This window comes from Spea bombifrons, chromosome 5, assembly GCF_027358695.1.
Source record: "Spea bombifrons isolate aSpeBom1 chromosome 5, aSpeBom1.2.pri, whole genome shotgun sequence".
NCBI lineage: Eukaryota > Metazoa > Chordata > Amphibia > Anura > Pelobatidae > Spea > Spea bombifrons.
In genome coordinates, this window is record NC_071091.1 from 99969993 (window position 1) to 99990195 (window position 20203).

General features: G+C 38.2%; 1 protein-coding gene across 1 annotated transcript in view; it reads right to left on the reverse strand.

The window, feature by feature from the left end:
* Nucleotides 1-20203, reverse strand: part of TRPS1 (transcriptional repressor GATA binding 1) — a 133668-nt gene that overhangs the window by 85736 nt on the left and 27729 nt on the right. The window contains exon 3 of the mRNA XM_053468270.1: nt 10553-11448. Within this exon, the coding sequence (XP_053324245.1) occupies nt 10553-11446 (894 nt within the window). The 5' untranslated portion in view covers nt 11447-11448. The remainder of the gene's footprint in view (nt 1-10552; nt 11449-20203) is intronic.

Below are 20203 nucleotides of genomic sequence, written 5' to 3' on the forward strand. Positions count from 1 at the left end.
ACGCCGCGCCGCACCCACTAATATCCCAGAAGACGTCCCATTGATATTGGGTATTAAAAATTAATAATATTCTCACAATTGTTACTCCTGGAAAAAAAGAAAAAAAAAAGGGAAGATTTATAGAATTCCATGTGAGACGTTACGATAGACGCCAACGCTTTATCCCCACTATAAAAAAGTCAGACGTTAAATAGTTTAATTATTCTCGTGATTTAAGACTGCAATGACAGGAAGAAATGGGGGGGGGGGGGAGGCTTTCCAAGGACTGTTGTTACAATAAAGGTTGTCATAGCTTTTGCAGCGGCCCTTCCCAAGAGTGTGCCACACCTGTCTAGTGATGTTACGCTGAGATCGAGAGGCCCGCGAAGCGCACGTCACAAAGAAAACGCTCTTTTATGATCCAGAAAACACTTAATTTCTGAGGTGTGGAAATCTGAAACTTTGACTTGGTTCTCCCCGGAGCTTTTGAAACGTCTTCACACCCACAGCACATCGCCCTTCCCAGTCTGCCCCAAAGAGCGCTCGGGCTCTCCGTTTTCAGTGGGTTTCAACGTGAAAACAAGATACACGACTACCTACAAAATGACGTGGGGGGGGCGACAGGCCGGCGCTAAATCTTATCATAATTCTGGAAGCCCGGAAGTAAACGTGAAAAAAAAATTCCAACATTAGAAACAAATCACATCTTTCATAAAAATATAAGTGAACTCATATGTTGTATAAAGAGCTTTACTGGAAGAGTGGTAGATGAGAAGAACAGCCTCCCAGCAGAATTGGTAGGGGCTAATACAGCAGGAGAATCTAAGAGGACACCAACAACTGATTAAGGTCTTTAGATCAGGGAAACAGGCAGACCAGATGGGCCGAACGGGTCTTATCTGCTGTCATATTCTATGTTTCTATGAGAGCCAATAATTTGTATGGTTTGTATATTTGATTTGTTGCATCTAACGAAATGACATTGTTATTTTATACAGTTTTCTGACAGCGCTTGCAGCTGCTATAACTTAGCAGATAAAGCCTTCATGCATGATGGGGACCTGGGAGTCTAGCTGTCCTAGTTAGGCAGAGCCAATTCCTGAGAAAATGCTCATTGAGGGGAATTAAATAAATCAAATTATAATTTTATAACGCATGTAATTGCATAGAAACAAAGCATTTAATGGTAGATAAGAACCATTCGGCCCGTTTAAATTCCCTCACTGTATTAACCTCTACCACTTCTGCTGGGTGTCTGTTCCACATATCTACCACCCTCTTAGTAACGTAAAACTTCCTTACGTTACATCTAAACCTCTGACCCTCTAGTTTCAGATTACAACCCTTTTGTTCTAACATTCCTCCTCCTTTGAAATAAGCTTCCCTCCTGCGCTCGTATTTAAATGTTTCTATCACATCCCCCGTCTCTCTTCTTTCCTACAAGCCGTCTATATCGGGATCCCCTATTTCTTTCGGAAAATTACTAACAAAAATGTATCTACACACAATATAATAGCCACGTGGTTAAACAAAAACAAGAGGTTTTATTTAAGGACAATGGGTTGTCCCTTAACCCATTAAAAACAATGCATTGTGAGCCCGTACATTAAGGGGTTAAAGTGTCCAGCCAATAGACTTTACCGGGAAAAATAAAAACATACAGAAGAGAATACTCTACGATTACATGTAATATTATGTTAACGATGTAACACAAACACCATCCGCAAATAACCAACAAAATAAAAAAAATAGAAATATTCAAACCTATCACTCTATCTACAAAAACAACTTCAATGGACATATTACTTGCTTCTTGGTATTTGTTGTTTTATTTGCGTTTTTTCCCCTTTTTTCAGAAAAAGCACTGAGCCTTAAGTGGTTCTAATGATTAAACACATCCATTATTCTTAAGAGTCTACTTAAAATTTACAAGACTCATCATTTCAAGCCTCCTCTGGGCACCAGGCGCAAAACGGCTGCGAAAATCCCAGCTGTGAATATTTAATGATTATCCGCGTGTTTATGTAAAATCCAGAATCCAATCGGCAAATGCATACAACCCAAGTGTCCCTCTTTCCACCCCTGATGCCCCTCTTTTCTATGGTTTCAAAATGTTTGGTACAGGAGAGAAGTTTATTTCAAAGGGGAGCCATCATCTAATACTAGAGGGTCACTGGTTTAGATGTAATGTAAGGAAGTTTTACTTTACTGAGAGGGTGGTAGATAAGTGGAACAGCCTCCCATCGGAAGTGGTAGAGGCTATTGCAGTGACTGAATTGGATAGGCATTAAGCAATCCTGAATCTAAGGATAGATTGACTGATTAAGGTCTAAGTCTCTACATCAAATGGGTTCTTAACCGTCGTCAAATTCTATGTTCCTATGGATCACTCCAAAATGTTGCTGCGGGTTCAAATACTATTTGATGACTTTATGTTCACGTAACATGATAATCGACCAACCTAAACCCCTAAACATTAAACACAGCCCCCCAAAAATATAGTGCTCTTGGTACAAAGCAATAAGAAAAGGGAGTTAAACAGGAAAAAAAAAGATTTAGAAAAACACAAGAAATGAAGAATATTGGGAAAAAATACAATAAATTAAAATTAAGTAAAATACATCAATTAAATGCCTATCTATAAAAATTCACGTGGACTAGTTAAATTCCTTTTGGATTACAAGAGAGTGGGGGTACATTATATATATATAAAAGTAACATTTGGTAGAAAAGTATGTTACATTTTTTTTGTAATTTGTTTAGAAATTTGTATTCACAAAAAAAAAAAGGTTTGCAGGAGACCACAGACAGCAGATCGCAGAGATTATGCGAGTTTTAAACTTTCAAACCGGCCTTAGTCTGGGAAGAGGCAGATCCTGTACCAGATAATCGCTGTTCCGACTCTTAGAGCTTTTTTTTTTTTTTGTCTTTGCTATCTGTTCGCTTTCTGTAGATACTTTTTTTTTTCTTCTCTCTTTTTCTGGCAGACAGCGTAGTCTGGGGTCAGCTGTTATGTTTCTTGTTCGATTAATTCAAACAGAGATAGCGCGCACATCTGTTTTATTTCTGAAAAAAAAAAGCTGCTGTGGCGGCGGAATAAGTGTCCAATCCGTTCTATCGAAACGTAAACTTTTGCTATTAATAACAAAGGCCTGAAAAAGTATGACTGGATGCAGGGCTTAAAGGAATGTCCTGGGACTGGGCTATCGAGATGTCTGTTTACATACGTGTATGTACACGGTTAACCTTGACCCGTGAAAGTGCCACACACTCTTTACCTAGCCCGTGGTATCGTTAGGAGCATGTTTGCCTTCTACAATAAGTCCTTTTATTTTTTGTATCCCACCACTGAAAGGCTCCTTTATGTGTCCTCTACATCTGGCTGTTATCAGTGAGCCGTCATGTAGACTCTCGGTATTTTCCCTGTTTCTCTCACATAATGCCACCCACATACAGGTCAAGTTCTAAATCACCTCCCATCCCTGTGAAAAAGAGCAGGATGTCTGGAACATGACTCTTTGTAGATCAGCTTTCAGTACTCTGGTTTGTTTACTACCACTACCCCGAAATATTAAACGCAGTGCCCGAAGGGTTAAGGGTTGCAGTATATCTAGGATGTTAAAGCCTTTGTTTCTTACTCTGTTACCTCCCGAAAATACGACACCTCACAGAAAAAAAATGAAATAGAGAGACATTAAATATATATATATATATATATATATATATAATTTATTTAGGTTATATTGCTGAAAAATGCTACAAGGAAATGTGTATTCTGACGTAGGGTGGCAGGTCCAAGGGGGGAGGCAGCAGACCCAATCCCCCTATTGGACAATCAGGCTCCGTGTAATGCCACTGTTTAAAAAGGAGACGACTGAACTCCCCAACTGGCCTATTAACACTATAGAGGGCAGCACTGAGTCAGCTCAGTCCTTTCCGCCAAAGCCACACGTCGGGATATGATGTCACATCTTGAAGCCCATCAGGACCAGTAGCAAGAATGGTGGCATGCTGGTGGAACTGCCCTGGGTTAGGCCTTGGGCAGGCTTGAAGAAAATAACCCACCGAATGAGACATCTAGGTAAAGTGGTCATATTGTGAACCGAGACCCAACCCGTCTTATGAGTATAACACGAGAGCAGCCATTTTAACTTCCTGTTCCGCGGATCTCCATGGTTATCGTCCTCTATGGTTAATCTTCTGATTTTTCTTTACCGGTTCAGTGGTAGTTATTTAAGCTATGCTATAAAACGTTTAAATGACTGCTATAACCACAAAACCCTAAAACTATTTCAAGAGAGGGGCACAAAACTACAGATGTCAGCAATCATTAAAATTATTAATTAATCACTTAATTGAAAGAAAATGATCTTGAGTTGTTTGCCTTAAAAACAACTTCTAGGAGTCATGAATGAAAGTGATGTTGAACAAGTGGAAGTACCGTATTGGCTCGGATATAGGCCGCCCCCGTATATAGGCCGCACCCTAAAAGTTTGGTGCTTTTTTAAAGAAAAAGTTTTTTTTCTTTAAAAAAGCACCAAAAAAACATGTTGCCACTCTGTCCCCCCCCCCCGAGATATGCTGCCACTGTCCTCCCTCCCCGCGATACGCTGCCGCTGTCCTCCCTCCCCGCGATACGCTGCCGCTGTCCTCCCTCCCCGCGATACGCTGCCGCTGTCCTCCCTCCCCGCGATCCGCTGCCGCTGTCCTCCCTCCCCGCGATCCGCTGCCGCTGTCCTCCCTCCCCGCGATACGCTGCCGCTGTCCTCCTCTGCCCCCCCCCCTCCTCGACTTACCGGAGCAGACTCCCGGTGTCTTGCGGGGCCGGCGAGGGACATCTACGCAATACGCGTATGCAACTTCCGGTACCGGCACCGGAAGTTGCATGCGCGTATTGCGTAAATGTCTCCCGCCGGCCCCGCAAGACACCCGGGAGTCTGCTCCGGTAAGTCGGGGGTGGGCAGAGGTAAAGCGCTTAGATAACCTCCCGTGCCGGCACCCCCCCCCCGTGGGAAGTGCTGGCAGGGGAGGCTGTCTGAGCATATCGGGGAGAAGGATGCAGGTCCCCTGCACCGCTGCGGGGGATCTGTATCTTAACCCCGCTGCCTGCCCGGCGCCCGGGACTGCATGTCCCGGGCGTCGGGCGCTAGAGCCCGAATATAGGCCGCACCCCCACTTTAAAAACTTAAAGTGGGGGAAAAAAGTGCGGCCTATATTCGAGCCAATACGGTAACTATCAAAGGGTGAAGAGTGACCTTTCTGCGGCATCTGACCCCCTTAAGGGCAAATATTGGCCACCCCTGGGTTGGCAGGTGACAATTCGGACTTTAGGAACATCACACGGCTGAGCATTGTGCGACATCAGAAGTTGACTGACCGCCTACTCATCTGGAACCATTTGACATATGGTCCCATTTTCGCTCCAAAATAGCGACCACCTCTTCCTGCTAATTTTGCCTCCACCTCTCGATATTCCCGACACAACTCAAAGTCATACCTAAATTCCGAAGACATTAATATAGTGTGAACATGACTCGTCACCAGGGGGAACCTAACATTTTCATATTTAGTATACATAGCATTTTAAAATGTTTGTATTTAGCATAAGTGGCACACATTTTCAAGATTAAATGCCTACTTAAACATCATTATGATTAAGATGAATGCAGACGACCGACTCTCTTTAATCTCTGTTCTTTTGATATTGTGTCTGACTTGATTCTTGAATATTTAGTGGCGAGCTGGCTTCTTCTAGCAGAGTTGCGCTCTCACCCAACATGTTTATTACATACATTTAAACATAATGTTTTTGCCTATTATTAATTGTATATGTTCTAGCTCTGTTATCTTAGCCTCAGCTATTAGGCAAACACCCTGACTCCTTATCATACTGCCTTGTGGCAAACAATAGAATGGCTCGGTCTCAATCGCCCAGCCTGAACTTTGTGGGAAAGGATTTCATTGTCCAAACAGGACTTCATTAGCATAGCCATAAAGAATTAGCTCGGCGTGGTGTTCTTTTTTCTCCATTACTATATATAGCATATATATTGGATCTTATGCTCAAGGAGGAGCATAGGATCAGGACCAGACTAAGAAGATGTCTCTAGTTTTCAGTGGTGTCATTGGATTTATGTGGAAGGGGTTAAATTAACTCTTTCATGTATGTAAAGATGTCTCCATGTCTCCAGTAGTAAGTTATATGGACAACGGTATGTATTGGTCCACAATGGAAGAAAATTACAAGGTAGTTTCCTTATTTTTTAATCCAGGTGATTCAAAATCAACTTAAAGAGGGCAAAATATAAGTGAGCAATGTATGGTAAACTGAACCAGATGTGCTTTACATTTAATTATTTCTTAAAGAAGTAAGTGGCTCAAGAACAAGAGAGCTTTGTTTGACGCTGGAGGGTAAGAGACTTGCGGTTAAAGTGTTTTATAATAAAAAATGATCCACACCTGCCGTAATCGTTCAGTTAAGGAAATGAAAAAAAAAATCATATTGCTATACGTAAGACTATCCTGAAGAAGGCATAATGCTGAAGGCTTTGGCTCAGGATCCAGAAGAACGGCCGGCAGGACTATTAACTTCTAGTCATTTGTGTTTCGGCAGTAACAAGACTGGGTCTGGTGCTCCCGTACCCTACTAACCGGAAGCTGAATGTAAAAAGAACAATGCAATTTGCTTTATGTTATTTCAAGTTTTTTTTTTTATTTTTTTACTATTCTCTTCCCCACTTCTGTGGTTTTATTACATGCCCTCCTTAAAAAGCTTCCCTCGGGGTAAAAGGGATCTGGAAAATTTTACCTCTGTTGGCAGCGAATACTGGACGTCAACATACGCGAACCGTCACTTTAAAAAATACAGTATATGAAGCCAGAAAGGTATCAAAAATATGTGAAAAAAAACAGGATTTTAACACTAGTATTTTTTTTTTTTTTTGCCCTAACCCACATTTTTCGCGATAAGCAGACATCGGTAAGGACATATACGTCTCAATCTCAATTATTTAATAGCAGCCTTTGAAATGTATCAATATCCACAATGTTCCTACAACATTAAATAGGAATCACATGTCGAACGACGTCCATTTTCTTATTTCAAATAATAATTCAGGAAATGTTATATGTCTGAACAGAAAAAAAGGGAATCCGTCTGATTGATTGCTTTAATAAGACTTCATTACAAGAATATCTGAGTATCCCTAAAAATATCGGAACATTCAACACATTGAAGCAATTTTTATTAAGCCTACCAGCTGTCCTTTAATTAACAGCAGAGCAGGCAGCGGAGAAATATTGAAGGTCCCAGAAAAAAAAACAAAAAAACCTTTCTTTAAAAAGCGAGTGGAATTGTGAGCGAACGTTTGAGAAAATGAAGCTTTTATATATTCCTCCCATGCCCCATTTCTTTCACGTTACTCCTAAAGTGATACAATAAACGTTACAGCTAAGCATATTATTATTCGACATATTAAAAAATCATATGATAATTTTTAAAAACCTGCATATTATATGTACCCTAATAAACGGCCCATAGAATATTCTATGTCTGGTTACCGGGTTTTAGCCCCTTAAGGACAATGGGGGGTCCCTAAACCCATTGAAAACAATGCATTTTGAGCCTGTACATGTACAGGGTTTGTCACTAAGGGGTTAAGAAGGCATTATGGAGACGTAGACAAATTTTTCGCCTCTGTTCACCTTCAACGCTCGTCTACGTTCTTGTAAAACCATTCTACGACGTTAGCAAGATGCTGACATCCAAAGCATGTCTACGCGGCAAAGCCACTTTTTCCTGTATAGTTTCATTTAACCTATACGTTTGACCCATACTCAGCCCCCTGCCACTCCACTAAGGAAGACTATATATTCTGACATGTACCCCTGCAGCACTACGTCGCTCTTTTGTATTTTAACATTATATATTACAATAAAAAAAACTATAAAAACATTGTCAGCATTGTAACATTTAGGCATTGAACCCACCCCAGATGTACTTTAAATTTATCCAAACATGCTTTATATTTATATCAATTTATGTAAAGTGTTTTTATTTTAATTTTCTCAAAACCACAAAATCTTTCATGATTTTGTCATAAACCACATATATGCTATATATATATATATATATAAATAATTAATATGAATAAAATACATAATTAATATAACCATTACCTATGCCATAAGTTGTTAAACTAAAAGCGCTGACAAACCTTAAATTTAAGTATAAAAAAATTAAAATATATATTTGTAAGAGTTACAGTAAAACGTCTGTAGGGTTTATATTAAAAAAAACAACTATATTTAAAACAGAGCTTGCAATGATTCTTGAATGAGCCACAAAATAGTTAAATTTTATTGAAGCAAATGCTGCCGCTTCCTCTGCATTCCTAAACATGTATATAATTTATTTGTCATACAAAATGATCTGCTTTTGTTAGTCTTACGAGCGCGGTCCTCTCACATAATAATTTTATACCGGCATAATGAGTTCCTATTGAATACATATTATTAAAAGAAAGCTGAGAAGGTAACCGATCATCTGAATTTTATATTGACATATATACGTTGTCCCAGAGTGACAAACTGGTTTTTATTGGCTGACTCAGACGGTCAACTGGTGTCCACCAGACAAGTATTTTTGCCTGAAGAAAATACCAGCTGGTAGAACAGCAGGGTTCTGATAGAACATAGTTTTATTTTCATCTGATTACATGTTACACGACTTCGGAAAGTACACTTTCCATACACAATGTCAACCCTTAAAATCTAGAAACCATGTGGCTACAGATTAGCTAGACTAGAGCATATTCCTCAAGTGTCCCTTTTGGGTCCAAAACCCTCTGTCCGTCTTTCCTTCCTTAAGCCTCTCTTTTTTAGGAGCTCAAAGTATTTGCCGGGTATGAGTGCATCACAGTACTCTACGGCGATAGAAGTCACATCAAAGTGTACGGAAACCTTGGTTTATAAATGAAATAGTGCCAACAAAACACATTATTCTTCTACTTATTGGCTTCATAAAAAGCTGTCAATTGGTCACAAAGTCCCTCTTTGGCCATTTGAAATGTTAGAAGGCATGCTAAAAGGTCCACATAATGAAACTGTGTGATCCAAAGGGAAATATAACCAACGATAATCACAAAGCTCGCTTGTGCGACAAAACTAGGTTGAGCCAACAAACTGGGAATTAAGCAGCCACATCAAAGCCCTACTATAGTCAAGCCCATCACCCTAGTTTATAAATGCCTTCCCCACTGGGGGGCCTTGTATCACATCAGATTGCTAAAATTAAGTTTGGTTGGATATATTTTTCTTCTTTCCCTCTTGGTTTTAATCTTCAAACTTACTTGAGCTTTCATATTGAGTTATACTTTTATTACGTTCTGCAAGTCTAGTAATTGTACCGACTGCGAACAAAAGAAAGATTAAAGTCCTAATGCTTGCCGATGTCTTTAATAAACACCCCCCATTTTTACGTGGATAGCTTATTGATCAGGGACTAGGTAGCAGTGAGGGAGATGCCTTCAGACCACAACAGATCTCCATAGTTTATTCTCAATTAGATTGTTCTTAATAAGATTTAGCCAACCAAGTTACTACTCATACAAGACAAAACTCTGTTCCATAATAGCTGAAGAGTCAGAAGCCGACAAAAAAGAAAAAAGGAAGAAAAAAAAAACAAGAATGATACATGTTGAGCTGCTATAACACAGCTAAATTGATCAGTCCCTTTCATCTCTGTTTGACTCAACCGTACTGAAGCTTCACAGGGGAAAAGCACACCCAAATAATGAGCGTTAATTGGCTTTAAACATGTGTAGTATTTCCTGATTTCATTCTATAATTATCTGATATTTATTAGAAAAAAAGCACAGCGTGTCTGAATTAGCCACCTTTTTTTTTATACGGCGTAATGTAACCAAGCACTATTATGACCAAAGGAGTAGCCTTTAAACTGTTGGAGATCAAGCTTTACGATAGCCTTACTAAGCATGCAGGTTCTTTCACAAACATAAAAATAAATATACAGATATAGCCAATAATATTCTCGCATAATTATTTTAATTACTGAGAATTGTTTGTGTGCTGAATCTGGCAAGTCTGGGCAATCTGGGCAGTTGCACGAACACAGGGCGGTTGACTTCTACAATGGGCAACTAGGTGAATGACTGAGTCAGTAAGATCAATTCATTGGTTGCTACGGTGATAAGACCACTTTTCATACCTTGCACTAGAATCCCTTTTTATAGTTAATTCCCAATAACATGTGCCTAGATTGACAAATGGAAGATGTTAATAATTCAACGTGTGCATGGTAGCCATATTTGCCTGTTTGAAAATCTACTGGCCACAGCCGGTATGTGGTGATTGGCCATATTACATATCACAAAACTTATGAAAATGAATAATTGTCCCCCACAACTCTTGTTGTGTATTATCACATTATTTTATTCCACCTCGGGTGCCCACTATTGAGCCAAGACATCGGTTGAGTATAATCATTATTATTATTATTACAATCAGTATAATATATGAGGAGCATTAGAATGATTTTTAGAACTGTACTCACCTGCACGTCATATGTACCATTTAGTAAAACTGGCCTCTGAGAATTGATGTCCTGTAAGACACCTGAAAGCACTGAGCGATTCATCTTCTGGAAATCTTTGGATTGGCTGAACTGTACCATGTTATGAAGTGCCAAGATTTTGGTATCAAGTTCAACATCTTGCCTGGTACGGTTATGGAGGCCTAGATGGTATTTTCGGAAGTGTTTGATCAGGTCTGTGGGGTCATTCCCGTAGTAACCATACCCACAAATGTTGCATTTGAAATCCTGAAGCTCGGGGGATAAAGGAGCTGAATCGGAGCTGTCGTTGACCAACAGGACAGCTTGGGATTTGTTCAGCCCTGTGCTCCCGTCTGAAGGCACTTGTAGGTTTTCGGAGGCCATCGTAGTTGGACTCGAATCTACTTTAGCATTTTGCATTGTGTAGTCTGTAGCCCTTGGTGACATGTCATTTTTATCTCTTGACTCCAAAGCGTCCCCTGATGCAGCAGAGCCCAGTTCTTGAGTGTCATCGGCATCTGGTTTTATTGGGGATTTTAAGGGTTCACAAATCACCCTAGAATCTGCCGAGTACAAAGCCAACATATTTCTGTCTGTCACCTCGTCGTAAGCATTTCTGCCTTTAAGTTGGCTGTAATTAAATACAGCCCTTTCGCTTAAACCCAAGCTTTCAGAGTCCTTTTTAAAGCTGGAGGAAGCTTCTTGATCATTGGAACAATGATCATCACTGTTGTGTTCTACGGAATCGATCTGTTCGCTATTTTCTTGCATCGGATCAGTGGAAAATTCCTTATTTCTGACAATATCTTCTCTCTCTGGTGCAGCAGACTGCGGTATCTGTGCCTCGCCTTCACTCGCAACGTTTCTCAGAGGGGGATTCTTTTTCCGGACCATATCTAGATTAAGCAAACAAAGAAACATGAACTATCAAGTAAATAAAATCAAATGATTATATGTATATGTACTCCCAAAAAAACATTTTTGTTAACGTTTTCATCTAAATGCACAGGTAATCATTAATGTTCTAATCATCTGCCACGAGATTAGCTTTATTTCCCAATATTTCTTCCTCTAGATAAAAAGAGGAGCGGGCTGACCATTCGGCACTGTTACTTATATACTAGTTTACATTCCTACTACTTTCCGCAAATCAACATGGTTTATTTACTAGACCTAAAACTTCCAGGAGAAAAAAAACCCCAGCAAAATCAGTATCTGGATTAACGAGGTACTATGTGCCTTCTTCACATGACAAAAAAAAGATCCACCGTGTCTTTCGGACCCAACGGTCAACACTCCTGACCAATGCCTCTGAAAATCTTTTAGCGGAAGATCTGTGGGAAAAGATCTCTACCGGGCAGACTGCTCTACTGAAGATTGACAGCACTTAGTTATTGCAGTAGGTAGTACTTTTTTGCATGAAGTCTCACTATGCCATGTTTCTGGATGTGCATATTAAGAGGTTTCCCTTTGCTAGCATTAGTTAATCTTTATGTCCATTTATTTATTTACAAATTACCTACGAGCGCCATCGCAGGTACTATTCAAATCTGAAACAAATAACCCCCTACCCCATAATCTACTGGTCTACTGAGAAGGTAATAAGTGCAGGAGGTGGATGAGCGAGCCATTGGGGAGCTGACCGAGGGCCTAGGCTCTTGCTGATCTGCACATGTTGAAGGGCTAAACATTAAAACAGAAGATCTGATTAAACCATTATGGTTGGGACTCCTTCTCTCCTAACGAGCCAAGTCAGACATTGGGCTCAGGCTAATGTTGTCTTATCTCGCTATAACGTTTGCTTCTGATTGCAAAATAGGTAGTTGAGAGTGCCAAGGACCCTCTTTCTAACACACAGCAATAGACCATTTACAACACTTAACATGGTCCTAGTCAATGTATCTCGCCCTGACCTAGGCTTCCTCCTACAAACTGCACTGTAGGAAGGTAACGTTCTTCTCTAATTCTTGGCTTTTTTGAGATCGCCACAAAATCGCAGTTGAAGGAGGTCTCTAAACATGACAAGCTGTGTCAAGGTCAGATTAGTTATACGATATCAGATCAATACATACAGGCAAAACTTTACCAAACTTTCTAAGGGTCACGGTAAAGCGCATCCAGTCACCAGCTACAAGGATCCTTTCAAAAAGAAAGTTTTATTGCGATAAACACGTCCTCCTCGGCATGTAAATATGAAATATGCTTAAAAAAATCAAATAAATGAAAAAAGAAAAAAAAATACATCTGCTTTTTCTGTCCCTGTGGAGTTTATCAAACTGATAGAAAGTTTAAAAGTGCATTTAAAAAAAAAGTCCCTTTTCTCTGGAAAAGATTATCACGATCATTTTTCACCGAGACATATTATGTAAATATAGCGGCATTTCCAGTGCTTTAAATTGAGGAAACTATCCACAAGCAAGTCATAAGCTAGATAGAAAAAGAAGGAATATAAGCACTCAGAACGCATTACCTCCCGGAGAAATAACAGACTGCATAATAAGTTTCCACTGCGTGCCAAGAACTTTTTCAATAAACATTTTTTTGGGTGAAAATAGGTCTCATTTTTTAATATTACCTAGCACTTGCTCCATTCCCGCGTCGCCTTTCCTGCACTATTAATAATTATTAGTACTAAATTAGCATTTGTGTCTAGGACATAGAGGCGTCTGAAGTTCACAAGACACTATCTAAAGTTTCCATAGTTATTAACAAAATTAATTACCCCTATTTATCAAACAGAGGGGATGTCACTTTTGTTGTTAAATATGAAAAATATAGCTCTAAATGTCAATAAAGCAGCGTCAGGTAAACAACCCTTTCGTTTATAGGATTATAGGCAATGCTAATTAAAGGGACAGTCACCGACCAAGGAAGGGCAGAGTCATTTATCGATTTGTCATTATGTACACAATAGAATTGACTGTAGCTTTCTGCCGTAGTGATTTTGTTGCTTAAGAACTCCTAGTGGAAAACTAAAGGTTATAAAAAAAAAAGTAGAAATAAAAAAAAACCAAATGTTTCTAGATATTCTAGATATGTTTCTGGCAAAAATTCTGTCTCATTCATATTTATTCAAGGAATGATATATTGTCATCGAGGCACTAATAGGTTGTTCCAAAAGAAACGGGGGGGGGCTTGTCCTAAGGAGAAGCTGCACCTCCAGAGCTGCAGCAGAACGCTCTCTCCACAGTCCAGTGATTGGCTGCTTCAAGAAAATTTAAAAGGGCCCCTACACGATCAAATGCATTAATGGCATATGATAGCTGAAGTGTTCCTTTAAGAATGAAAGAATAGGAGAGTGAATGCATGAGAATCATAATTCTAAATTATAAGAGATTCCAGATTTGTACTACTGTGAAAAAAAAACGGTCTTCTAGGAAGAGAGGAATCAGACGGATAGATTAATTACAAGAACTGAACAGAAACCGACAGGAACTATACAAATTGCTATGTATATGAAACCGAAAGTTACAACACACAAATGTTTTGAAAAAAGGATATGATTTCACAATTTTTATGCAGATTGTCTTTGATGTTGACATTTACCTAATGTCAAAGTTTTGAGATCAGTTTACTAATTCACAGTATTTTCTTTTCTGTTTAAATGGCGATCGCAGAAGAGTCTGAAGGTTGATAACGCATTTTGTACGCTGATCACCATGACACAAACACTATGCGGGAATCTTTGTTTTTCTCAGGATGGTAAAGAAAAGCCAAAAGGCCTTCCAGATACTCTAGAGTTCTGCCTTAACTTAATCACGGAACTCACATATATTCAGCAACGTCATAAACGCACAGCAGCAGACTTGTACTAACTAAAAAAAAAAATGATATTAATTTAAAAAATAATAATAATTATCACAAGCACCGGAGAGTGTCCACAAGGCAGAGACCTCTTATTTGTTTGCAGATCCTTCTGTAACAAGTATGTCTTCACGTGTTTCAACATCACTATTTTTATATTGTCATATTTTAAGAACAATAAGGATAATTATTTTTACACTGCCTATAGTAATGGTGTTACGGAATCTAATGGTGTCATAGATGGTGACCACAACTATATCTTTCCCTTAAGAAAACGATGACATCATAAAAAAAATCCTGAACCAAAAGAAAATTAATAAAAATGGTAGTGAAACTAAAAATCTAATTATCTAACAGACAAGATCCATGAATCAAACTAAGAAAAATGCATCCAATAACACTCATATTAGAGCAGACTTTAAAATAAAGGGTTAAAACCCTCAAACTATCTAAGAGCCAAATAGACGGCCTAAGCATTTGCTTTTAGCAATAAATTATAGACCTCTGCAAATGGTATCAAATTATTCGCAGGGCCCAATTCTCCATGAGATTATGAGTGTCCTGGAATCAGTCAAACATATCTGTATTTTGTCATGCGTGAAACACGGTCATTTATTTCTAGAGCTATGAAGGTCCTAATAAAAAGCTCTAGGCATCTTCAATAAGACCTCTTTCACCATGAAAATTGTCTAAGAGGGTGATTGTTGGTGTTACCGCGTAAAAGGGTTTTAACGTTTTCACTAAGAACGTCACCCTCTGTTCTTAAGTGAAGAACACTTCTGAGTATCTATATTATATGTTAGTATAGCTAGTCGTGTATTCTTTCAGCCTAGTATTTCATACATCTATCTATGATGGGGAATAAAAAAAATAGAGTTGAATAACATTTATTAAAAACATTTACCTTGTATTGAAAAGGCGATCATGAGAACCAGAATAATGGTGTGAAACAAACATAAACATAGGTAGTATATACAGAATCCAAGCACTGGGCACATCGGATGCTGGTGTGTATGGTCAGTGGCTTGCTGTGCCCAGCCACACGCACTTACATCATCAGGCGGCCGATGGCCTTAAAGTGCCAATTGACACTCTGCCCATGACAAAGACTATGAGAATATTAAATTTCATAGACAAAGAATGTTTATAATTAATTCTAAAAAAGAAACCGAGAGGAAAAATGGTTTCTACCATAAAATATAACAATATATCTATGATGTGTTACTGTTCAATATATATTTTATGTTGTAGAACATCATATTCTATCATTAAAGGACACCTCTTATATCCCTGATCTCCATTCTTATGCACATAAAACTTACCTGTTCTAATTATGTTTTTTTTTTTTTTTGTTAAATATAATCTATTTTTTTGTAGCTTTTTAAAAGCAATTTTGGATAACTCATTGCCATCTGTAAACACTGTGGGTAACAGATAGTAAAAAATCTGTGTTAATATGAATATCTCTTTCCAGAGGAGATTTTTTGAGTCACGAAAGGGAAGTCATGCAAAGAACAAAATTAAGTTTGAACGGCTTAAAAAAAAAACTCATTAAATAAAGTTAAATTGATCAAAAAACATATGTCCTATTTTACTGCACCAGCTCACTCCCACGCTATTCCTTAGCAATATTGATTATTTTGTAAGACTAAAGGAAAACTCTTAAGTCCAATTGCATTGCAAAGTACCATCTTCAAACGAGCCATGTCAAATAAATCACTCATTAATTCATAGCAAATTAATCCAAAATAAGATCTCTTTTTCCTTAGAATACATTAGTAAGTTTATTGACGGGGCAATCAATCTCCCTGACGAAAATGTGGCCCCTGCTTAATGAACATCTTCTGTTTCAAAGTGTGGCTTATTTTAGATTTCGTACAGTGTGCTGTTTTAATTAAACTATAAAAAAAAATGATTTCTAAAAGTGTGAGATTTTGGGAAAACTACTAAATTCTAAAAAAAAATAAAAAAAAAATAAATATATATGTTAATTGAACTAATGCGTTTGGTGTGTTTCCAAGATCCGCGTGCAGCATCTATAAAATACCACTTAGCCTTATTCAAGTAGAGAAGAGAGCATCACATGTATACGTTCAGCCTTTTAACTCATTAAGTGACCAATGTGTGATCAATCTGTATGTTCTCTATTTGGTGCTTAGAGGGTGGATAACCTCTGTAGAAGTTGGATTATGGAATTCTGTGGAAAACTGGGGTTTATTTACTTAACTACAGTTGATTAGACAACATGAAACTATTTATTAACCCCTTAATGACACAGTCTGTACATGTACGGGCTATAAATGCATTGTTTTCAATGGGTTTAGGGACCGCCCATTGTCCTTAAGGGGTTAAAGCGACATAACTTTATATTATGCCGAGCTATCACCAGTGAGTTTCCATATGAACTGAAATGTACTGACTCTATCCCCTACATATGGGCAGCGTCATGGTATCACATAATGTTCAGCCCATGGCCATGTTACATGACGAGAGTTGTGCTTCGGTCACATGTCTTGTTCTCCCCATTTGGGCATTTAGCATGAAAAACTCCCAGCATGCCCATTAGATTATTAAATCTAGTGGTTTATATAGCCCCATCATATTCTACAGCACTGTACAATGGGTAAACACGGGCTGATATTTGCTGGGACAGGTTGCTCTTGTTTGTTTTGACAAATCTGGGATTGTTGCCAGCTCCGGGTTTCTTGAGATGTCCCTCAACTTTTAAGTATGGTCAAATTGGCCATTCGTGAATGAGAAATGAGGTTGGACCTAACTGTGACTGTGATAATTTAGTGAATAAACCCCCTAGAGAAATGAGGTGCAGAGCATGTGTTTGCCAACGCCGGTCAAATGACCACCTCTAAGCTTCTAAGATTTTCGGGATTTTGATCATTTTTTATACAAAACCTTTAACAAATTCTGTCAATGCATACGGGATACAATTGCTGCTGCTGCTAAAAAAAAAAAAAAGAACTTTACTGTATACAACTGGCTGGGTATGGACGGCTGTACACACAATTTGTTCTAGGCAAAGAGCCTTAGTATCGAATTACATTCAACAAAAGTCTTTTACTAATGGATCTGTTACAAGCAGAAATTTTCTTATCTGTGCATTTTAAACCCTAAAAGCTATGATAACAAAGTAGATTTTAGCCAGAAAATAGTAATTTAAAAGCTTGTTTGATTATTTATAGCAAAACAAGAGAATGTGTTTGTTTTTTTTTGTTTTTTTATGCCTGGGCATTAAAACTTTTTGGTTGGAATTAAGTATTTTTTTTACATTTCTAGCAACATGTGCTTTAGGTGTTTAATTACTATTGTTTGCTAGATCTTGTAAGAACGGTGTGGAATCTTATACCTAAATACAAAATTCCAACCCTATCATTATGCTTTGTTTACAGTTGCTTTCAATAAGGCCCTTAACAAATAAATAGTTATCGCCTTTCCTGCTGTTTGGGTCCATCAGATATATTCAGCTCCGGCGTTGGCTCTGCAAGTGTTCTGGGGTTAAGATCGACTCTAACGAGGCTCAGAAAGTTCTTCCATTCATCTCAATGAGAACACTTTTCTGTCACTGATTGGCTTCTTAAAGCAGCCAATCAGTGGTTTGGAAACAGAACTACAGATAATGATACATGATTGACAGGTTGAAGAATGCATGTTACGTTGGCGGTCCTGCATGGGACACTAGAATATCCCTTTAAACACATAATAACTTAATTGTGTATCACAATACTGTCAGCCATGGGTCATGGCAGAACCAGAAACCCTTTCATAAACATATAACCATTGCTAAACATAGTGATTTCATGCTAAACTTTTATGTTGCACTTTGTGCCATAAAACACCCGACATTCCCTGGGAAAATTCCATAACGCATGTGTTACTGCAATTTTATAATGAATTTTGCTTGTAGCCTTTGATTAAAAAAAAAAAAAAAAAAAAAAACGATTTCTGACTCTTTTTTTTTTTGCCTTTGGTTGTTTATAATAAGAATGGGTAATGCCAAAATCCCTAACGTTGATCTTTGCCATACAAAGGAAATTTAATTTAAATCTTGGTGATTTTCCAAAATCATAAAACACGTGTACAAGAAAAAAATGTTACATTAACTGGTCGATAAAAAAAGAAAAAAAATTAACAGTAAGAAGGCGAACGGACATATTTTGTCTTGGTGTAATAATTCTAAATAAAATGACACACATGGTATCCATAAATTTGTTGAGAAGTGTTTTACGACACGTGTATTTAAATAGCATTGTTAATAAGAAAGGGCTACATGAAAGGAGGTGTGTATTATGTTATATATCACTCCTACAGAAGTCAATCTCATACATATGGCAGTTTTCCGATTCTACGCTAAACGTTTCTGCCTTGGAAATGCTTTCTAATTTAAAAAAAGCCTTCATATTATCAATAAATAAAAAAAGAAAATGTGGGAATTGTTGAGAATCAAGAAGGTTTGGCAAATAAAGTTCTGCCCCTCTACGATTTAAGAAAATAAGAAATTCATAACGATATCTGTATAAAAACAGAAACTGACGGGCGATAAGAACCATTCCAAGTCCGCCCGTCTTTCCCTATTTAAAGACCTTAACCAGTCCTTGGTCTTCTCTTAGATGGCTTAATTCATTGACCCATTATTGCTTAGTTAATATTGAATTCTCTATAAGACCGCCTGTACCGCTGTGGCAAAAATACAATGGCACGCTCGTTGTGCATGGTGAAGTTGGGGAGATAAAATATGCCAGCCCACTTCATGGTTAAATGAACAACACATCTCCCATAAATAGTTTTCTATACGCGGTGGACTATTATACAGTTCTTATAGGTGACCGAGTACTTTTAAGTTCTGCTTTGAACTTAATATGATGCACAAACAGTAAACTAAATGACGCAGGGCAAATAGAACATCTCTAGACTGTAATACCATTACATAAGTTATGGTGGGTAAAAGGTGATGGAAACCCTTCCACTTAAATTTAAGGGGTAGTAGAAGTATTATGAAACACTCTTCTACACACACCAGACAAGCCAGAAGGCTTGCTTTTCCCTCAGAAATCTCATGGTGCTTTCACAACCACAAGGGATTCTAGGTAGGCGCATGCAAATAAGGTTAACAATCTATTATTATTATTGTTGTTGTTGCTATTTTTTAACTTGGTAAAACATTACTTCTTTGGATGCTTTTGGTGATTATTATTCAATCTAATTTCCAATTCCAATAGGTCAATGACTGATTAAGGTCTGAGTCTTTAAAACAGACGAGATGGGCCGAATGGGTCTTACATGCCATAATATTTAATTTTTCAGATTTTTTTTTTAGAAAAAAAATGTATAGGTGGGACAAAAACAGGTATGTCGAAGGTGGATTGTCTGAAGCTGGAGGATCTCCAATACCCCGTCTTTACAGTTTCTTTTCCTTCCGGCGAATCCCCTGAAAATCATGATGCTCTAGGCAGATGGTTGGTCTCCTCTACGGGAAGTCCAGCCAGAATTCACTACTATCAGGCAGTATGGTTCTACTTTCTGATCAGTTACATAAAGTGAAGTCATCAGAAGCGTCTTAGAAATAAAAGAACATCACAATTTGTTACGTTTCCAGGACCTCCAGGATGAAATAAATGTGCCGATGACACACAGAAACCGAGCCAAACTCAGAAAATGAATCAGACTGTTAACCCAAAATATAGCTCATATATTCTCATTCCTTGTGTCTCATTATGTTTATCCAGGACAACATCTCTATCTCTTCTGCTTTTGATTATTTACAACGATGACTCTTTCAAAGACGTCAGTAGCATGATTTCCTAATTAAACCCTATGACGCATCATTTGGATGTG